The 20,536-nt window shown below is 39.5% G+C and overlaps 1 protein-coding gene and 1 pseudogene across 1 annotated transcript; one reads left to right on the top strand and one right to left on the bottom strand.

Moving 5' to 3' along the window:
- Positions 1-278: 278 nt before the first annotated feature.
- On the bottom strand, positions 279-20,020 carry LOC114296848 (26S proteasome regulatory subunit 4 homolog B). Its single transcript, XM_082920324.1, has 6 exons — positions 19,359-20,020; positions 17,876-18,121; positions 2,246-2,415; positions 1,961-2,177; positions 1,726-1,866; positions 279-482 (listed from the first exon to the last, which is right to left on the bottom strand). The coding sequence occupies exons 1-6, from the start codon at positions 19,830-19,832 to the stop codon at positions 399-401; spliced, it is 1,332 nt and encodes a 443-aa protein (XP_082776450.1). The 5' UTR covers positions 19,833-20,020; the 3' UTR covers positions 279-398.
- LOC145822654 (large ribosomal subunit protein uL2mz, N-terminal part-like) lies at positions 8,803-10,368 on the top strand (annotated as a pseudogene).
- Positions 20,021-20,536: the final 516 nt, after the last annotated feature.

The raw sequence follows: 20,536 nt of genomic DNA, 5'->3' as shown, positions 1-20,536 counted from the left end.
AAATTATATTAGAATTTAGATTTGTGTTAGGCATGATTTATATACAATAAAATATTTTTATGACATGTGACTACCAATGTGTCATTTTTTGTTTAATTTTGGACACAAGTTAACTTTTGAAATAAATTGGAAAAAATTAAAAACATGATGTCCAAGTGAAAAAATAACCAAATATAAAGGGGGCAAAATGTAATTTATCCAAACAACTATCATCCTCCTCCCGCAAATGACGGCAAATCATCTTGTGTATCAATAATAGTCAAATAACAAAGAGAACATGGAAAATCCGTTTCATAAATTTAGAGAAACAAGCAATACACAACTGTCCAGTTCAAAAAAAAAAAAAAAAAAAAAAAAAAAAACAATACACAACTGTGTCCATAGAGAGAAGAGTATTTTCACATGTAAAGCCCTTCTGGCACCCCCTCTTTCTTCTTGAACATGACCTTATCTTTAGCCTTTTTGAAGTCTGCATGCGTAACCTGAGGCAGATGGAAGGAACACTTCTATTAGATAACGACACTTCAATAATTTGCACATGTTGGTCAACATATTTGTTTATCTATCTATTCTAAATATCACTAACTACATTGTTCTTCTTGTTGATACTGCTGTTTTAATATTTTCTTGTCTTCTCTTGCCTTGTTTTGCTCTACCTGTGTTTGAAAAGGGTACATCTTGAGCTCACTAACGATGTGTTTGGTTAGGGAATTTAAGAAGGGATTTGGAAAGAAAAAAGAAAAAGATAAGTGAAATGTGAATAAAATAAACCTACATTTCATCTAGTTTCAGATATCTTTTCCTTTTCCCTTTCTCTTTCCAAATCCCCCAACCAAACGCAGCATAAAGTTGCCAATAGAATGGGTCTGACATGGTGCATTTACAAATTTCAAACAAATGACAAAATAAATTATGGGATATACAAGAATAGCAGCAGATTATATCCACAAAACAGGCCTGTGGGAGATGATTCATCTCCTCTCTTTTCCTTTTCGTCCTATCACGTGCTTCCAATTTATCTCTGGTTTTTCCCCTGCTGCGCTAACTCCATTTTTTCCTTCTAAAAAGTTGAAATTGGATTTTGTTTTAAGCCTTATCAGCTTTCAATGTCATAAGAATAAAAACCAGCAAGGATGCAGGCATAGCTATTTGTTTGATGGAAAACAGGATGTAACCTAGTACAACTTTCAGTTGCAAAAACACAAAGCTCACACTACAGTATTAACAGAATAAATGATTAGTTCTATATCCACTTCAGAAGCCAAAATTCAAAGTAGTCAAAAAGCAATATGCCATCAGAATTAGCTCAAGAGAACAGACACTGCTAAGGTGACATTTCCGTGTATGACACATGTCAAACACCAACACTTGTCGGACACTACCCAACACTCATCAAACACTTGACATCTAATGACAAAAGAAAAACAACATAGATATAACATATTACTTCATAAATTCGTGTTATATGTGATATAATTAATATATTACATGTATATGAAATATATAATTAACTTTCACTGAAATATTCATATATATGACATATATAATTACTATATAAAACCATATACTTAGTGTCTCTCACGTGTGGTGTCCTACGCATTTGAAAATTGCAATAACAGTGTCATATCGTGTCACATGCTTGTGTCCATGCTTCTTAGAGAATTAGTCACACGTACAACAAAAACAATTGATGCACATATTTACTTTCATAATAAATTGCCTCACCTTCATACGACGCTCTCTTAAAGCAAGCAAACCAGCTTCAGTACATATAGCTTTTATATCAGCTCCAGAAAACTCATCCTTCGTCATAACAAATTCCTCCAAGTTGACGTCATCAGCCAAAGTCATCCTTGAAGTGTGTATCTGCATTTCACCCACAAACAGGTTTGCTCATAGGGCTGATGGGCATTGATGTAATAACTACGCTTGTATTTGTGTAATCATGCCATGCTCGTACCTGGAAAATGCGCCTCCTTGTCTTAATATCAGGAAGTGGGAATTCTATCTTCCTATCTATACGGCCAGGCCGAAGCAGAGCAGGATCAAGGCTTTCAATTTTGTTTGTTGCCAGAATCACCTTGACATCTCCTCTCGAATCAAAACCATCTAACTGGTTCAGCAGTTCCAACATGGTTCTCTGAATTTCACGTTCACCACCTGAGTGAGCGTCATACCTATAGAGCATAAAAATTAAATAATACCCAAAAGTTTTTATTTCATGCAGTAATGTTCAAGTTCTCACCTTTTTGTACCAATTGCATCAATTTCATCAATGAACACAATTGAAGGTGAGAGATCATCAGCTACTCTGAAGAGTTCCCTCACTAACTTTGGACCATCTCCCAAGTACTTTTGGATCAGTTCACTTCCAACAACACGTAAGAAAGTAGCTGCTGTAGAGTTTGCTACTGCCTGTAAGAACACCAAACAGACTCCATAGCTGAAGATTTTTACACAAAATTCTTTCAATAACCACAAACTCATAATGAGACAAGGCAATTTGAAAACATTATGGTCAATTATCAAAAGAACACTCAGAAAGGACCCAAGCAAAAAGTCAGAATCAAGCCAAGCAGGGAGATTTTGTTTCATCGTTTAGGGCCTGTTTGGTGCAGCTTTTTTTCAAGCTAAAATTTAATAATCAGAAAGCAAAAACTAAAAGCATCTGTCCCCCAGCTTCTAGTTAATTAGTTTTTTCCAGCTGATTTAAGGTATTTTTGTTTACAAGCTATAAGCAAGCTACACCAAACACTACGACACAAATTTCAAAAATAAAAAAAGCTGCACCGAACAGGACCTTGGTGTATTAGAAATTTCTGTGGACACGACAAGTGCTAGGTGCCTAAGTTAGATGATAGGCCCGAGTTTCCAAGTGATGAAGATAGAAGATCTACAGAGATAAAACAAAGTGTGCTCGGATCTAATCTCAGGTATAATTGCACACTATATTGCATTAGTTTAGTACACATTTTAATTGCTTAAATTGACATTAGTTTGCAAGCCTTTAAGTTATCTATGTATTGGGTACTTTTCAGGTTAAAACTAGACTTATTTGGGCAGGATCTGAGGACAGCTCGAATTGCACTTGAGTGAGATGCTGTTGATTCTGTGGAACACAGATCCTGAGAGTTGTGCTTGATAGAAGTCTGCTTTAATTTGATTGAGCGGGTAAGTAGATTTCAGAATCCCTACATCACCAAGTTTGGAAAAACTATTAAAACATTTGCTTTTCAGTCTCTGATACATAAAACTTTTTCTAGGCTCTCTAAATCCCTTCGAAGCCTAGGAAACCTAATCCTTATACATAGAAGAAAACTTGATTTCAAAATGCATAGAACAGAATTGCAAAAACTCTTCTGTAATTGTTTTACAAAACCAACTATAGTTTACTGCAGTTAGGTCAATGCATTAGTTATTCTTGCCAATTGGCCAATCAGTGCCATTACCCATGAGGAGCATAAATCTAGACAAGAGTATGCTGCTATCAGTGACAGAATCACTAGCTAGTGGAATTCAAATTTGCTGGCTTGTAGCAAAGGACATCAAGGCTAAACACATCTATAGTTGAGTTCTATGTTACCTGAAAGGTGGATTGTTCCGGCACGTGGAAAGAGAACATGGTACACCACGTGCTCTAAAATGTGGTGCGATAAGAATAGACTTATATAGATTACACTACAAGAATTTAAGGTATTTTTAAAGTAATTTTCTTTCGACAAGTAGACATCTAATAAAATGTAGCTTCCCCCCACCCCAAACTAGTCATGTAACAACAAATTTCTGTAAGCATTATGACTCATTTTTGACATTTTGTTTTGTCAAAACTTCACTCAACTTAGATTTTAGTTCATTATATTTGAATGTTTTACTCCTAATTAAACCTTGAAAAAACATGACGGAAAATACTTTGCGAAATTTACGTGTAGGTCCTAACAGGTAGACTTATTGTCCAGGTCCTGTGAGAATTAATGACATTTTTCATTAAACACTATTAAAAAATATCACTAATTGTTAATTTTCCGCGACAATTTGAAAATTGTAACAAAAAATGTCACTAATTATAAGCTTTAGCGACAGTTTAAAAAAACCGTCACAAAAAAAGGTCACTAATTTTCAACTTTCAGCGATAGTTTAAAAAATGTGTCACAAAAAAGTCACTAACTATAAGTTTTAGCGACAATTTATCAAAACTGTGACAAAAAAAAAAAGTTACTAATTGTCAATTTTTAGAGACATGTAAAAAATTGTCACAAAAAATTATTTTTAGCGACAATTTCACCATGACTTATTTTCAATAGGACTTGATGGGAATTAAATCTAACTATTAGGACCTATTGATAGTTTACCCAAAAAATTTTGGGATAACTTTAGATCACTAAAATTACTACTTTGGAACAAAAATGTACAATATTTCGGAACATGCATTCCAAAAAATTATTTGCTAGGGTATTAGCGTTTTCTAGTAACACTGGTTCAGTTGTAGAGTCATTGTCCAAACTCTTCTAGTGGATTATTTTACCAAGGTAGTTGTGGTTTTTTACCAATGGAGATCATTATTCTAAACGTTTTCCATATAAAGTTTTGTTTCTTATTTTACTTTATTTTTGCAATATTTTGTAGATGGTCGTTGTATAATTGACTGATTAATTGAAACTAATTAATTAGATTGGATCATAGTAAATAGAATAAGAAGTGAAACTCAGAAATGAAAGTGGGAAATGATCAAAATTTACTAGATTTACAAGTTTCTAAAATTTTGAGTTATATAGTTTCTAAACTTCCTCCCAAGTGTAGTTAACTACTGAGCAAGAACTCTGGGCTTCACTACTAAGCTATAACTCACAGCTGAAGGAACTACTTGACTTAGAGTTATGGATTGAGAGGGGTTTCTGACTGAGTGCCGCCTCGAAGGACGTCGGATTGACGTGGGAATGCTCTCCCACACGAGCGACTCGGTTAATTGATTTTCATCCAATAGTCCAGAGTTCTTTTCAAACAAAAGAGTCAGGGGATTGAGTGGAATCCACGAATCCGGATTGATTTTCATCCTTCTATCTATTCTTGAACATGTATCTAATTGTATCTAAGCGTCTTAATAGAATAGTACTGAGCCCGTGTGTTTGCCCGAATGCTGTGAGTCAAGAGTTGTATATGGGCAAGTGCCCTCTATCTATTCTTCTTACTAGGGCGTAGTTAGAGTGGATTCAGATTCCGCTAATTGGAGTTCAACTAGAAGAAATACCTGCAATAGAGAAGATGGCCTCACTGCCTGCATTAATCAAGTAGTCATCCCTTGCTTTAGAGAATCAAAGCGGAATCCATACTTGTTTTAAAGAAAGTGGAGGAGATCTCTTTTTCTGATTTTTCTCGCTGTCTGACTAAGTCCCCAGTGTAAATAACGAATAGCGAACCAAACCAATCTTCTTCTTCCTGTATTTTGAGTTGGAAATCTTTGTTATCCCCTCCAATTCTTGTTAAGTATTGGTTTCCTTTTTCTTTTGAGTTCTTTTGGTCTTTGTCAAAGGATAGGTGCGTGCCCTTTATCCCTCCTTCATGTGGGCTCAGGAATTGGATTCTTTTCTGGTTACTGCATGGTATCTATGTCCTCATTGTAAATAAAAAGAGAGTTCTATCTATATCTAAGTGGCCAAGGAATCAAAGTTCAACTATGTCTAGGTGAAAATAGATAGCTAATTGCAGGAATTGTACTTCCTAGAAGGTCTCAATCCAGCCAAAGGTTGCCCCGGCTATTATTACTATTCTATTTATTGCCTGTCCAGAAGTAGCTTATGTCATGTCGTGCTATGAATGAGTTCGCTACATTGTAAATACGGGGCTTTTAGATGTGCTACTTTGGGGAGAAGATGGAATCCGCTCGACCATAAGGGAGATGAGATAGTACTCAAGTTAGTTCCCACTCATGCATGATGCTTACGTCCTGTATTTGTAAAAGCGGTTTTCGGGTAGTTACTTCGGTGAAGAGGGGTTTACGGCTCTATTATTACAATCCACCAAAGGAGGTGCCTCTGCTTTCAAAGGTTCTATTCGGAAAAGGACTTCCTTAAGAGGAATTGCTAGCATAGCTTAACGCTTTCCGTTTGTACCCAGAGAGCGGATATTACGAGTTTGCTACACTTCCTTATAGGGAGACTGTCTTCTCAAGACTGATGAGCTCCTCTTTCATTCTAACGAAGGATCTATTCTCATTCAAAAGAGCAGGACTGGGATCACTGAAAAAAGAGAGATGAAGCACAGCACAAAAAGGGCTGAAAAAGAAAGGAATTTCGTCCACTATTTATACCGAGATCGCTAGGCTTATCAAGCCAAGGTAGGTCTATTCTATTCAGAGCCACCGCTTCCGTAACCTCAAATCCTAGGAGCGAGACAAAGTAGACGGGGATACTCACTCGACTCTTAATCCGAGTAGACAGAAGACAAAAATAAAAGGTCCATAGGTGATTGCTTAACCCATGCTTGTAGTCCTTCTTTCTGATAGAGATGAGACTTACATGCACCCACTGCTTGTTCTAAGGCGAAAGAGATTTCTAGTCCACTCGCTTAAGCCCGAATGGTAGAAGGAATCAATGGGCGGAATAGCAAAAAATCTATCTTCAATAGGAATTGCTACCCTTGGTTCATGGGTTCCCTTCTGCTGGATTTCTTTCTCTTCTAAATGAAAAGAAAAGGTTAATGCTCAAGCCACTTTCAGTAAGCTGCTTTAGTTAGGGCTTGCTTGAGTTCACTCCAGTCTTTGTTGTCCAGAGGGGCTAAAATCTGTCTTGCATTAGAGTACCAAGCCAGGTCTTCGGGTTGCTGGTCTTCCGGTCTTGCTACATCTGTCTTCGTGCTTGCTTCAAGGAAGTAAAGTCACTAAAGAGAGCCAGATTGAACTCTTTCATCTTACTAAACTAAGGGGCCTTTCGCTTCACTCTTCATTTTAGATTATATAGGATATTTATAGGACATCCATTACCACTAGATTCCATTAGAGACCTCCTTACTATTAGACAGACATCTCACTTGGCTTCCAATCCATTTCGATCTTGTACCCACGGTGCGGTATACTTCACACTCACTATATCTTGATTAATAAAGATACCACTTCTTGTCAAAAGCTTTCCCTCACTGGCCCACCTTGAATAGAAGAAAAGGGAATTTGCCCCGTTAATAGTGCTCTTCTTCCTATTAGGAGGAGGTAATGGTAACAATAGAATAGTCTATATAGCCTTTTAAAATAAAAGAAAAATGCAAGCAGTAAAGCGTGAAGCTTGGCTTGACTAAAACCAAAGGAGAAGCCACTTAGACAAAAGAAAGGAGAAGCGTAAGAAAGTCACTCGACCGAAGTACATTAAGCATTCCACTCACTTGGAAGACTCACTAGCGCTTGCACAAGGGAGCTTACTCGTTAACTTAAAAGAGAGTACCGCTCGTACCCAATTGGATTTATGCCATTCGCACGTGGGGCGGCCTTGGCAATGCAACAACTATTACTATAAAGACCACAATGCTGAACCACATAGGCTTGGAAGTCTTTTATTAGCAAGACTTCCGATACGACGAATACCAATCCACATTGGCAGTGTCATTGGCAGATTGATCTTACTGGAGCATGCGGTATAGGAAGCACAGAACTAAGACGGGAACAGAGAGAGAATGGCACATAAAATCACCTAAAAACTACCACCTAGAAAGAGAATAATCACCTCCAACAAACAAGAGATTCGTGGTGTACTTTTAATCTCTTTTCTAAGGGGTCCGGAAACCCTGGGAAACTTAGGCTTTCTCGAGCCCATCAAGCACAGGTTCTTCTCCACCATGGGTCGTTGACCTTGGATCCAGTCGAGTAGTGTCCTTCCTTTGGCCGTCCCTTACCGTACCCACTTTCACTAGCAGCATAGACTACCCTTCATTCAAAAACTGGCAACTCATTGTATTCCAAAGTAGGTTCTGTAGAGGGGATATGAAAAAATTAAGTCTTAGTAGTGTTAAGTGGTAGTTGATCCAGTGGATTCAGGAGATTGACTCAAGCCCTTGAATGTTGAGATTGGGTTGGGTTTACCCCTCCCTAAAAAATAAAAGGACTATTTATAGTATTATATTAAGGAGGAAAAGACAAAAAATCAACTCGAAACAGAAAGAAAAAGAGACATATAAGAGGAAAGCGGTTAGTCTGTTCACTCCCTCCCACTAGAGTAGACAATGAATGGCACCGCTTGGGTCCTACATTAGCATTGGCCCCGAGCTCACTTCATCTATTCTAATTTTAAGTATCCAATCTAGTACAATCAAATGTCTCGCTCCTATAAAAGCAAGACTGCAACCCCCATCGTCAATGCTAGTTCGGCCGGCCGGAGGAGATTCTCTTGAAGCTAACGCCGCTTCCTCGTTCCCTCTCTGATTCTTGAGATCCCCCGAGCCCCCCTTCTATTAGAAAGGATGAACCCTCTTTATATGCTTAACAAACCCAATTCATATAAATTCGATTCGGAAGATACCTCCAGAAAGAAAGAGATGGCTGCACCTAAGGGCTGATTATTGGTTATTGGGTTTAGCTTCTTAGAAAGCCATAGGGAGATAGCGGACCCATCTTTCTTCTGTTATAGACTTGTGATGTTACAGAATAGTCCGAAAGAAAGTCTTCTCCAATGCTTCTCTTGGGTTAGAATGGGTGGGATTCAGAATGAAAATAGTCGATTTGGAAATCTCTTAAGAGATGGCCAAGCAAGTAGCAGCCAGGTAGAGGTAGCTGACAGCTGCAATCAAGCATCTTTACCAGCAAGTGAAAGAAGGACCAACGACGATGAAAGAGGAGTAGGAGTAGAACGGAATCAAATGATTACGAGATAGACAATGAGACAAAGCCAAGAAGGGAGAGCACTTGGACAATTCACTTTGAGCACAGGGAAGTCTGCTGGGAGGAATTCCTCAGGGCGTATTACGGTTTTTCACCGAGGGGGTGGATCGAAGCGATTGCAGCAAAGAATTGATCAGAAACGAAGCACTTCTTCTATGGGAATTATAGAAAAGATAGAATGACCCTAATCGTTCTTCTCAAATCGCTCCAGTACGATGGATCAAGGGGGTGCAGCTAGGCCGCCAGAGGAAATGCAACAAGATAGAAGAGTTCGCTCCACCGCGTAAGATCCTCGAACCTACCACGACCACCATCCGCGGTCCATTTTTATTCTCTTCCCTGCCCGGGAAAGTGGATCAAAGAAAGGTAGCTTCCTTTTCTCCTGGACTGATGGCGGCTTATGTCATGGGCAGCCTTCCCACCAGAATGCCTCCTTGGTCGAAGGGCCTCTTTACTAGTAAGGGTGCAGGAAGCAAAAAAACTTGTGCGAATCTTTTCTGCCCTCTCCTCTCCAATCCAAAGGCCAAGGAAGAGACTGCACCCCTTTCCTTCGGTAGCTCTTTTGGTTTCCCAAGGATAGCGGGTAGCTGGGGCCAAGCCCGCTTTCTTCGCTCCACGAATGAGAGAGAAAGTCAGAGGAAAAAACACGTTCTCTCTTTGTGAGATCCGAAAGTGGAGAACGCATAGCATTCTCTGGGCACATAAGATCAAACGTAAAGCAGCGCTTTCTTGGCAGAGTTTTAGGCAGCAAGAGACTCTAGGGCTTGTTGGAGCTGCTGAGCATAACGAATCGAAGCCGAAGACGAATCAAGGTAGCTTGCCTACTAAGCCAATAGGCGAAGGGCCGAAGGATGGAATGTGCAAATTCAATCGTGCACCTGTCGTGTGACTCGTAGGTCCTAAGCAATGTCTTGTGTGAAGCAACCCTCCTAGAAAGAGCTCCCCTTTATGTTAAGGGGGCACTAAAATGGAACTTCGATTGGATGCGGGTATCTAATCCCGCCGCTGAGATGTCCAACAGATTCCTGGGCCTTGATGAATGGTAGGCCACCTTTTATGTTAGAAGAGCAAAAGGCCCAGGGCGTAGCAGGATGAACCAATGTGAATGAGTGTAAGCTTCGTTGCCCGAACACAATTGGTGCTGACCACACTAGGTGCTACTGTGGTAGCAAGAGAGGCTAAGTGGTGACAATTGAGAGGTTGTCACTGAACATTCCTAGTCATACGGGAAGAGAGGTCAAATGGCAAGGCAAGGCCATACGCTTGGTTGGCTCTTCGCGGAGTATAACTCACATCCAAACATCTGATTGGGGAACGAGGCAACGCCTATAAAGCTCCAACGGAAAGGGAAGGCCTGCCAAGCAGTATGCCCATGGGTGCAGGATTCTTCGAAAAAACGCGGGCTAACTTGGAGGCCTAGGACCTTGGCTTAGCAACGAATGAATGGAAGCTCGAAGAGCTTTCTCCACCAGCAGCTTATGTAGTGGTCGGCCTTATAAAGCTCGCTAAGTTTCGCTTCCCTCCCCCCTTCCCTTATTAAGTGGAAGGTCTTCACTTAGTAGTCGGCATTCTATAAGCGACTTGTTGAGTCTACAAAGCTTTGCTTCTTGTAGTAAGCCCGTAATGCCTCCCTTTATTTGCTTGCCTGCTTGTAGCTCAGAATGCCTAATGCCTATTATCTAGTGCGTTAAGCTAACTGCTAGAAGCTCACCCTTCAGGCGTCGCTTCCAGTGCAAGAGGCCAAGCATTCTGCTAGACGTCCCGGCCTAGGAGCCCCGTTCGCCTTTGGTACTTCAGTAGATCTTCAAAAAAAAAAGCGCTACTTCAATGCAGCCTTAACTACAATTACATTATGCAAAGCCCACTGATACCTACCTATAGAGTAAAAAAAGTACCGGTGACGGTTACTTTCTAGGTTTATGGATTCAGTCAACTAAACTCTATCGAACTCCTCAATAAATATCAACAAAGAACATGTCGTGACCGGTTAGACTTGGCTTACTTTGTAATGAATGTAAACTAAAATAGGCGGCGTTTACTCAAACAAAGGGAACCAAAGGTTTCCTTGGTACTTTAGTAGTATGATAGTTGTTGAACAGATTTCCCTTTCCATTGGTAAAGCATTATGAGTAATCAGGTGTATGTCTTTCGACTTGCGGTCCCGCCTTCATTTCATAACTAACGTTACTTGTTCGCCTGCGAGCTACTAGTATATCTCTAGTAAGTCTTTATTCTACTATTTTATTACTTACTAAAGTATTGGAGAATGAAGTGTGCAGGATCACTCCTGAGACTTTCTTCCTTCATATAAGGAATCCTCTTGGTTGGTCGAAACTAGAAGATGGCAGGACAAATTGCTATTTTGCATATGGGAAGTAAGATAGACTAAGTGTTTTTACTCAACTCGTGAAGGTTCATTTCTAATTAGCAAGAATAAGAAGGAAGCAAAGATAGTTTAATAATAAGTCTGTCATTACGTGCGATTATCTCCACTATAAAAATAAAAAAAGAAAAGAACTTCATTTTCAGCACATTTATACGGAAAAGTAATTATTATTCTAAAAGCATAAGTAGTAAACATTTTCAACTAGGGTTCCCATACATGCAAACATAAAAAGGAAAACCAAACAAAGATAGTTAGCATAAATAGGAGTCTATCTCCAGTAAGTATCGGAGTAGACCTCTACTAAAAAAAGACAAAGAACACCATAAATGAAAACACACTACTTTGCGTCTACGGACACTTATTTAAACCTTCTAAAACTAAAAAGAGTCGAAGGACTCTTCTACTCTAGTCTCCCCGATGACCGTGGCTGACAACACGCCTAATTAGGGCTTCCTGCTCCGCCCGTAGCGCTTGTTGCCTCACCAAACCCTCTCTGCGCTCTTTGGTAGCGCGAATATACGCTTCTTTCCTTACAGGATCCATTATTCTAACATTTCTCAAAAGGAAGTTTAGCACTCTACGGTGCTTTTGAATTTGATTTTGCAATTGCCCCATTTCGGCAGCAATTGCAGAAAACTTATTTGCAGCATCCATAGCTATACGTGCTAGTACTCAATTTCTTTGATTTGATGAAGTGAAACCACTTATCGAGCCTCCATTTATAGAGTGGCAGAGTAATATCGCCATGCAGTACGAATTGCATGGCTGACACAGGTGGGTGTAGGAAGTATGAAGCCAAGTGCCTGAAAGAAAGAGTCAAGGCTGTCAACCCTTTTTCCAATCGTGCGCTATTTGTGCCTTTCTGGCATCTTTGAGTGAATTAATGACCGCCTTCTTGTGGCCGATGTCTCATTCGAACATTCTATGGAATATCTGAACCAGAAAAGTTCATCCTAAGGATGCGCTGTCCTTTCCATCCCTTCTTTCTACCTGGGACGTACTCAACTCAGGGTCTTCATTAAGCTTGTGCCCCCCGCGGAATGGATACTATAAATAAGCGGCAATAGCGAGATTCCAATAACATGGCACTTCCCTTATTAGGTAAAGCCATGCAATTTGTACTGCATGACGATATTACTCTACCACTCTATAAATAGAGGCTTGATAAGTGTCTTCACTCCATCAAATTCAAATCAAAGAAATTGAGTACTAGCACGTATGGCTATGGATGCTGCAAACAAGCTTTCTGCAATTGTTGCCGAAATGGGACAACTGCAAAATCAAATTCAAGAGCACTGTAGAGTGCTAAACTTCCTTTTGAGAAGTGTTAAAACAATGGTTCCTGCAAGGAAAGAAACGCGCATTAGTGCTACCAGAGAGCGCATAAAGGGTTTGGAGGAGAGGCAGCAAGCGTTGCGGGTGGAGTAAGAAGCCCTAATTGTGCGTGCTGTTACCCGCAGTCACCGAGGAGACTAGAATAGAAGAGTCTGTCGACTCTTTTTAGTTTTAGAAGGTTTAAATAGGTGTCTGTAGACGTAAAGTAGCGTGTTTTCATTTATGGCGTTCTTTGTCTTTTTTTAGCAGAGATCTACTCCGATGCTTACTGGAGATAGACTCCTATTTATGCTAACTATCTTTGTTTGGTTTTCTTTTTTATGTTTGCATGTATGGAAACCCTAGTTGAAAATGTTTACTACTTATGCTTTTAGAATAATAATTACTTTTCCGTATAAATGTGCTGAAAATGAAGTTCTTTCCTTTTTTAATTTTTATAGTGGAGTTAATCGCACGTAATGACAGATATATTATTAAACTACCTTTGCTTCCTTCTTATCCTTGCTAACTAGAAATGAACCTTCACGAGTTGAGTAAAAGCACCTAGCCTATCTTACTCCCCCTATGCAAAATAGCAGTTCGTCCTTCCGTCTTCTAGTTTCGACCAATCAAGAGGATTCCTTATATGAAGGAAGAAAATCTCAGAAGTGATCATGCATACTTCATTCTTCTATACTTTAGTAAGTAATGAAATAGTAGAATAAAACACTTAACCAGAGATACACTAGCAGCTCGGAGGCGAACGAATAACGTTAGTTATAAAATGAAGGCGGGACCGCAGGAGCTCGCCCCGAAATACCTACACCTAATTACTCATAATGCTTACCAATGGAAAGGGAAATCCGTCCAAAACGAAAAAGACTTGAAGCGGACCCAATACCAAGACGACTACCATACATACCCGACAAGCTACTCTCGCCTACTTCAATATTCTAAAAATGCTTTCTCGAGAGAGACTGAAAAAGCAAGGACTCCATTACAGCATTTGAAAGAGTCTCACATGCATCTCTTTATGAACTATTCTTCTTACCCAAGACAAAGGAGAGCCACCCCTGGTCCGCTCAATAGTTCATATGGTTTGCATCTTCCCTTTGCCGCCTAGTAGAGATAGAGATAAGCAAGGAAAGGGGACTCTTGTGAAAGACATCCTTAAAAGCGTATTCCTTCATGCCAATAAGAAAGATTTAAGATGAGAGTGATAGGGTGGTCTACGATCAATTTCTTTTAGACCACAACAGGGGTAAGCAATTATCCTGAAACATGAAATTAGCAGCTTACAGCTGCCCTTCTTTACTTCTATCCTCTTGTCTGGCTTCTTTCTTCATAGGTCCCTATTAAGGGAATTCTAATCTTCCCATAGTTCCAAGCAATTCTTGTCTTTCCCCTAGTTAGCAAACAATCTTCTTTTGTCTTCTTGTCTTCTCTTGTTAGATTGTCTTGTTCTTTCCTGTATCTTTCTATCACTATGTAATGTGTTATACCTCCTCTCTATCTCTCTCCGTCAATAGAAGGTAAGGGTAGAAGGGATTGTATTAGGTTGCCAGTTAGCTCTTGTTGCCTGACCACCGCAGTGAGTGAACGTAGGGGGGTACCTCATAAGTAGCGCAGCAAAGCGTAGCATAGCGAACTACCTTCTCTCCGTTCTTGTTGTTCCTGTAGCTAGGCCAAGAACGGGGTAGAGATAGAGAAGATATCTTCAATCTTACCTCTAGGATGGTAGCTTTCTTTCCTTAATGCCCTGGGAGAGGACTGTAAGCTTCGTTGCTTTTGAGTTCTTCCTGCCTTAATAGTAGTTGAAGTCTCCTTAAAGTTCTGATAGTGGCATAAGGACTAGCAGCTGCTTGTTAGCCCTAGTAGCTATTTGCTATATAGTTCTTCCCCAGGTTCCTAAAGGTTATAACAGACAAGGACAGGTTTGAATAGATTAGTTAGATGGGAGCTCTCTTCCTACTGTATGTTTAGAGCAAGCTAGGAAAGAGGAGAATAGATGAGTTTGCGGTTCTTGTTCCTGTAGTTGTGTGTAGCTACGTTTGGTTCTAGAATGTCTAAACCTGAGGCCAGTAGCTAACTAAGCCAGTCTTGCTGCTAGACGACGCGCGGAGGAAGGTTTTTATTACTGCTGTTAGAACTCTAAGGAATAAAAAACCTCACAAGAGGGACGAGCGTAACAGCTAACAGTAGTATGTGGCTTTACTTATCTTAATTCGCTATTAGTTCTTTAAGGGAGTCTCCCTTCTAGTTTTCCCTTGCTAGTATTCGATTGATTTACAACCAGGAAGACTTAGCCCTCTCCCAACCTACTTGTTCCTGAAGCTAAGGGCATGCAGGATAGCAAGTCTCTCTCTTAGGTTTAGTCTGTAGCCTCACTTCCTGGATTCCCTCTTAGTTGAGTAAGGGAGGCCTTCTGCTCTAGGCCCAGCCTTGTGTATTCTTCTACCTAGGAGAGATCAACAGCAGCAACCTATCTTCATCAACCTTTTCCTCATAGTTCCTGAAGGGCTCTCTTACGCATTTAAACAAGACTTTACATATCCTCATTAGGGTAGGTAGTTACTGCGTCCTGTATGAAGTTTAGAGAGGCTGCCTTCTTTTTTCTCCTATGGTTGGTCGCATGATCCAATTATTGTTCTCATTTGCCACCCCAGGTACGAAGCGGCATCTAAGCCCTCAAGCTACGCATCTCTTGCGATTGATCATAAAGATTTGTCAGAGCAAGGATTTGTCATTCCATGTCTCCTGGTCTTCTAAAGCATTCTTATTCTCTTGGATCTGAGGGATGGCCAACCAAACAAGCATTTGAGTCCCCATCGGGAGTAGAGAAGGGGGGGAGGATGCAGTACCCGGATTTCACTCTTTGCCACCTCCCTGGCTGGTCCCATCACCTGAGATTACGGTGCTGGCTTGGAGCAACTAGCTGACACCAACGAAGGTGATTCCGATGGCTATCGATCAAAACATGGATCCGATTCTGTTGATGCCCACCCATCTCTCTTTGACCCGAAATCGATAGACTCACCGGAACCAAAAGGCGGGAGTTGAGCCCATTCCCCGGCCAAATATCTACCCATTCCAGCCGATGCTGTTCCCTCCACTCCTCACTCTCTTTACTCCAAGCCAAGTGGCTATGAACTCCCAACCACATCCTCTCTAGCGGGGCATGAAAGCCCAAGCAAGGGTTCGGAATAAGCCATTTTGATGCAAAAGGAAGCTAAGCACCCGTCCTCCTTGCTGACACCAATGAATGATTCCAATCCCTCCCCAATCGAAGTCTGAATCTCCTTGAGGGGTTGTTAATACTTATTGAAGCAATGCTCTCTATCAAACCTGAAAGCGAAACTAGGTGTCCCTTCACTTCTCATAGGTTAGGTGACCCTCTGATGGCAATGATCCAATGTCTGGTGTCGATCCATCTCACTCTTTGCCATCCTCATATCTAGTGCTTGGGACCGGACCCAAGGCAAAAATAGCAGAAGAACTCCCGTAATGTATCCCTCCATCCAAATTTGTTAGTCTCTTTTGAGAATTCTACCTTTTTAAGGGGACAAGCAATTATTGTACTTTAATGCAAATGTCATAACTTTATTTTCAAAAATACCCTTTTGCTCTCATTTTTAAATAAATTTATAGCCATCTATAAGAAATAATTTTGGAAAATTATATACTTTTTTTTAATTATTTTTTATTTTTATTTTTAGAATAGGACTAACATTTTGGGACATCTTAAAATGGAAAGATGGACTAATAAAATGGAGTGGAGAGAGCACATGTTTAAAAGACAAAGTGAGCCTAGTCCAAAGGGGGGATGGTTTATTAAATTTGTAGGCCTAAAAACATAAAGGGCCCAATTCAAGTAATAGGAGTGGGTTAGGAATGGGGTTGGGTCAAGAGGGGAGTCGGGTAAGGAAATTTTCTTTGATATCATAGAAGGAATCTTTTGAGTGAAGAGTTTCAAAATTGATTGGTTCTCATTATGTACCCCTTTATATTTAATTTATCTCCTTTGTTGTTGATAAAAAATAAATAATAAATAAAAAATAAAAGCTTTTTATTTTTTATTTTTTTATTTGCTACAAATCTTTCAAAATAAATCCATAAAAAAAAATCATTCATCTGTTTGGTTTTAAGTTTTCAAATATAGTTTTTGAGTTGAGTTTTTTGTTTTCCGTATTTTTGTGTTTTTTAGTGAACTTTTTTCATATATATATTTTTTGCACCTACAGTTTCTACGTAGTTTATTCAGTTTTCCTTCCCAAAAAGCACCCGGGATGTTTGCCAAAAATTTTCAAAATAGTATCATACTTGTATCGGAAGTGGGTTTCCTTTGTCATGTACAGTTTCGTAGAAACTATGAATTGGATAAACCATTTAGTAAATTTTAATTGATAATTTCATTGAGAGTTTTACTATTCACCCCCATCAAGGCAGAAAATCGTGTCTGTCCCCGCCATTTCATGTTTGAAGACAAGCACGTTGGATAAGAAACATGTGAAAATACAATGATTTACAAGATAATCCTGATATAATTCTAAGAACTTTGGGGTTCATTAAGAGTGTTTGTAGAATTACAGTTCTCATTAACCACACAACCTGACTATCATATCATATCATACTCTAAGGCTTTATCTTGAACTCTTAGTTTATTTATCATTAAAGATTGATAATAAGAAAAAAAGTAAATAAGTTCTAAGGTTAACATTTTTACCAAGCGAAATGACTTCAAATTTTCTTCTAACCCTTTCATTTTTATTTCAATGTGATGTATTCTAGTAACAAAATGCATATTTAAACAAGAGAGAACTTCCCACAGTCTCACCATTTTGAAACACAAACCCCAAAGTTCAGGCTTAAAGCGTGCTTTCCCTCTGCAAATGCTTCTCCCCAAGCATAGATTAACTTAACCTTTAGACGAAGCCAATAACCTCAATCAATTTTTCTTCCCAACATAGGTACTAAGTTGCTCCATAATTACCTAACATGGACAACATGACCAAGAAAATATATTGAGCTCTACAAGACTACAATGGTTAAACTCGTGCATTTGCAAAATTGTGGACACAAAAAAATAAACCAAAGCAACAAGAAAAGTTAAAGTGATAAAATTATTTGCCATTGAAAAGAATGGTTTTCAATTGACAGGGACAAATCTTATATTAAAGAAATTGACTGCACACAACATAAGCAAAACATAATTTAATTTCATTTGTGAAGGTAATACACATAAAAGAATAGAAGGCAGATGCAAAGAAGGTATTAAATTAACAAGTAGCAATTCAATAGAGCAACATACAAGTACACACCTTTGCAAGTAAGGTCTTGCCTGTTCCTGGCTCTCCATAAAGTATGACCCCCTTGGGAGGCTTGATACCAATGTCTTCATACAATTCAGGATGTGTGAGAGGGAGTTCAACTGCTTCTTTGATTTCCTGTATCTGTGCATCTAACCCACCTATGTCAGCATATGACTCCAAAGGAGCCTTCTCAACCTTCATCACGGACACCATTGGATCGACTTCATCTTGAAGAAGCCCAACAACAGAAAGAACCTGAGCATGGAGCATTTAATAATACAAGAGCCTCAGTTTTTTTCACACACTTTACAAACCTCATGTATACTTTATACAAATAAGCTTTTCTAAATGACAGAACAAGCGGATGGAATGTTTCTAATTGAGAGGACAATGCATATTGCTTTATGATTGGGCAATTGCAAAACACTTAACGGCATGCTTGATTGGTCAGATTATAGCATAAGATTGGGATTATTATTCCGATGGACATTCTATCTAACAAAATTGATGAATTTTTTTATCCTAGAACTAATAATGAAAAATAAACATATAATTGGAATTATCTATTTTCATATCTATTGCAAAACAAACACGGATATGAGGGGCATTATTTATACCACTAATCCAACTGGATCTAAATAACTAATCTTACACAAACCCCATGAATTGTCAATCCCCTCACTATTAATCCTACTAATCATAGAGCCTTAAAGTGCACGTTGCAGACTCAGTTTTTGAGTTTGGCATCATCAGAAGATACTTTAGGGATGTTGTTCAGGTACAAGATACTATCATTACTGTCTGGACAATTAAACATCCAACCTCATAATGACCCAATTGCAAGAGCAAAGCTATACCAACTGAGCTATATCCCCCAAGCCAAGTGCAACGTCGACGAAGGGGTCAGATGCTTCTTCTATTCTTTTCCCTATCTCAGTTGGGCCATCATGGACTTGAACCAGACACCTTGCCTGTGAAGCAAATCATCACACCTATAGTCCAACCAATTGGAGGAGAATCAATAGATTCCTTTTCGGGAGCAATTCATCCTTTCCAATGCAAAATACAACTCTCCATTGTAGTGCGCTCTCCAAGTGTGTTGTTCCCCCCTTCTTTCATACCATGGCAAGTCTTTGTGAAATAACTTCAATGAGAAGAAAAGAATGGGTTAAGAGATCCTCTTGCCCAACCCTAGACATTCTAAGATCTTTTTTCAAACCTGCTCCCATTTTGACTCGAGAGAGAGAGAAATAGACATATCCCATTGCACTAATCGGAGGCATTCGTGATGACTGAGGGGGTCGAAGACCATTGTAATGGTAAATCAAAACCCTAAAATCCCCATCATCATCAATTGACAAATTCTTAAGAAATCACAATATCGAGATTATTGTAATGGTAATTGAAAACCCTAAATTCCCCATCATCATCATCATCATCATCAATTAATAAGGGAAAAAAATAAAAAAAATAAAAGAAGAATAAATGGCACCTTATTATGCATCAAAATGGAACAACCAGGCTCGAGTTGATCCTTATCAACGAACGACAAAATGGCAACATAGTACTCAGGGCCAACGGAGGAGGAGACGATGGCGTGATTCTCATCGATGAGCTCCTCCAGATTTCCAACGCTCATGGGGGATCCACGGAGATCGTCGACCTTGGATCGATCCTCCTCGGTCTTCTCCTCTTGGGGCTTCAACCTCTCCTGATTGGCGACGAACTCTTCTTCCATGAGAAGGTAGTCTTTGATTCGCTCCAGTTTCAACAGCCTCACTTTGCACTTCGTTACCGGCGTCACCGTCGGAATACGGGCTGCCGCCTCTGGCCCCTTCTGCTTCCGCTGCTTCCGCCCTACTCTTGCTGGCGGCGCCGCCGGCTCGAACTTCTTCTCCTTCTTCTCCCCCTCATTCTTCCGCTCCTCTCCTAGCCTGTTCAGACCACCTGGTGTTCCCTGACCCATTACCTCTTTCCCCTGCCCTGCCTCTCTGTCACAGGAAATACTGACAGACTTGCAAACTAGGTTTTGTTTGGGATTTCTCTACTCAAGTTGTGTCCTTTTTATTCCTTTCTTTCTTTCTTTTTCTAGTAAACAAAGAAATGTATAGGACCCGACTCGACCAATATCCGTCCTTTGTTTATTGGACTTAGGCCCGATTGTTGAGGGTCATGAGGAGGGGATTGAGTTTGACAGTGAGAAGGGGATGGAGAATGTGGTATTTGTTTTGAGATATAGTGAGGGGGCTAGTAATTCTAGAGGAGGTAGAGATGGTATTAAAAAAATAGTGAACGGATTAAAAAAAAATTTATTTTTTATATATTGAGAATTTTTTTTAAATATTAATGTTTAATTTTTATATTTTTTTATTTGTTTTGTTATTTTATATAAAAATAACTTAACAATTCCTCACTATTAATTCCCTCACTATTAATCCCCTCATTAACAATTCCCTCACTATTAATCCTCTCACTATCAATTCCCTCTATTCTATCTCCCAAAACAAACAGGGCCTTAATTTCTTAAGTAATATTAACGTTTTGAATGTAACAATCACTATTGTCGCTAGGGTTGGGCATAGACTGCGGAAGTCGTCCGATTCGAATTGTTCCTACCTATTTGAGCGATTTTACATAATTGTTAGGGCCGGATGCATGTTAAAATTTTTC

The sequence above is a fragment of the Camellia sinensis genome, chromosome 3, assembly GCF_055761805.1.
Source record: "Camellia sinensis isolate YWXY chromosome 3, ASM5576180v1, whole genome shotgun sequence".
NCBI lineage: Eukaryota > Viridiplantae > Streptophyta > Magnoliopsida > Ericales > Theaceae > Camellia > Camellia sinensis.
Note: the sequence above shows the minus strand (reverse complement) of the source record. Positions and strands in the feature narration are given on the sequence as shown.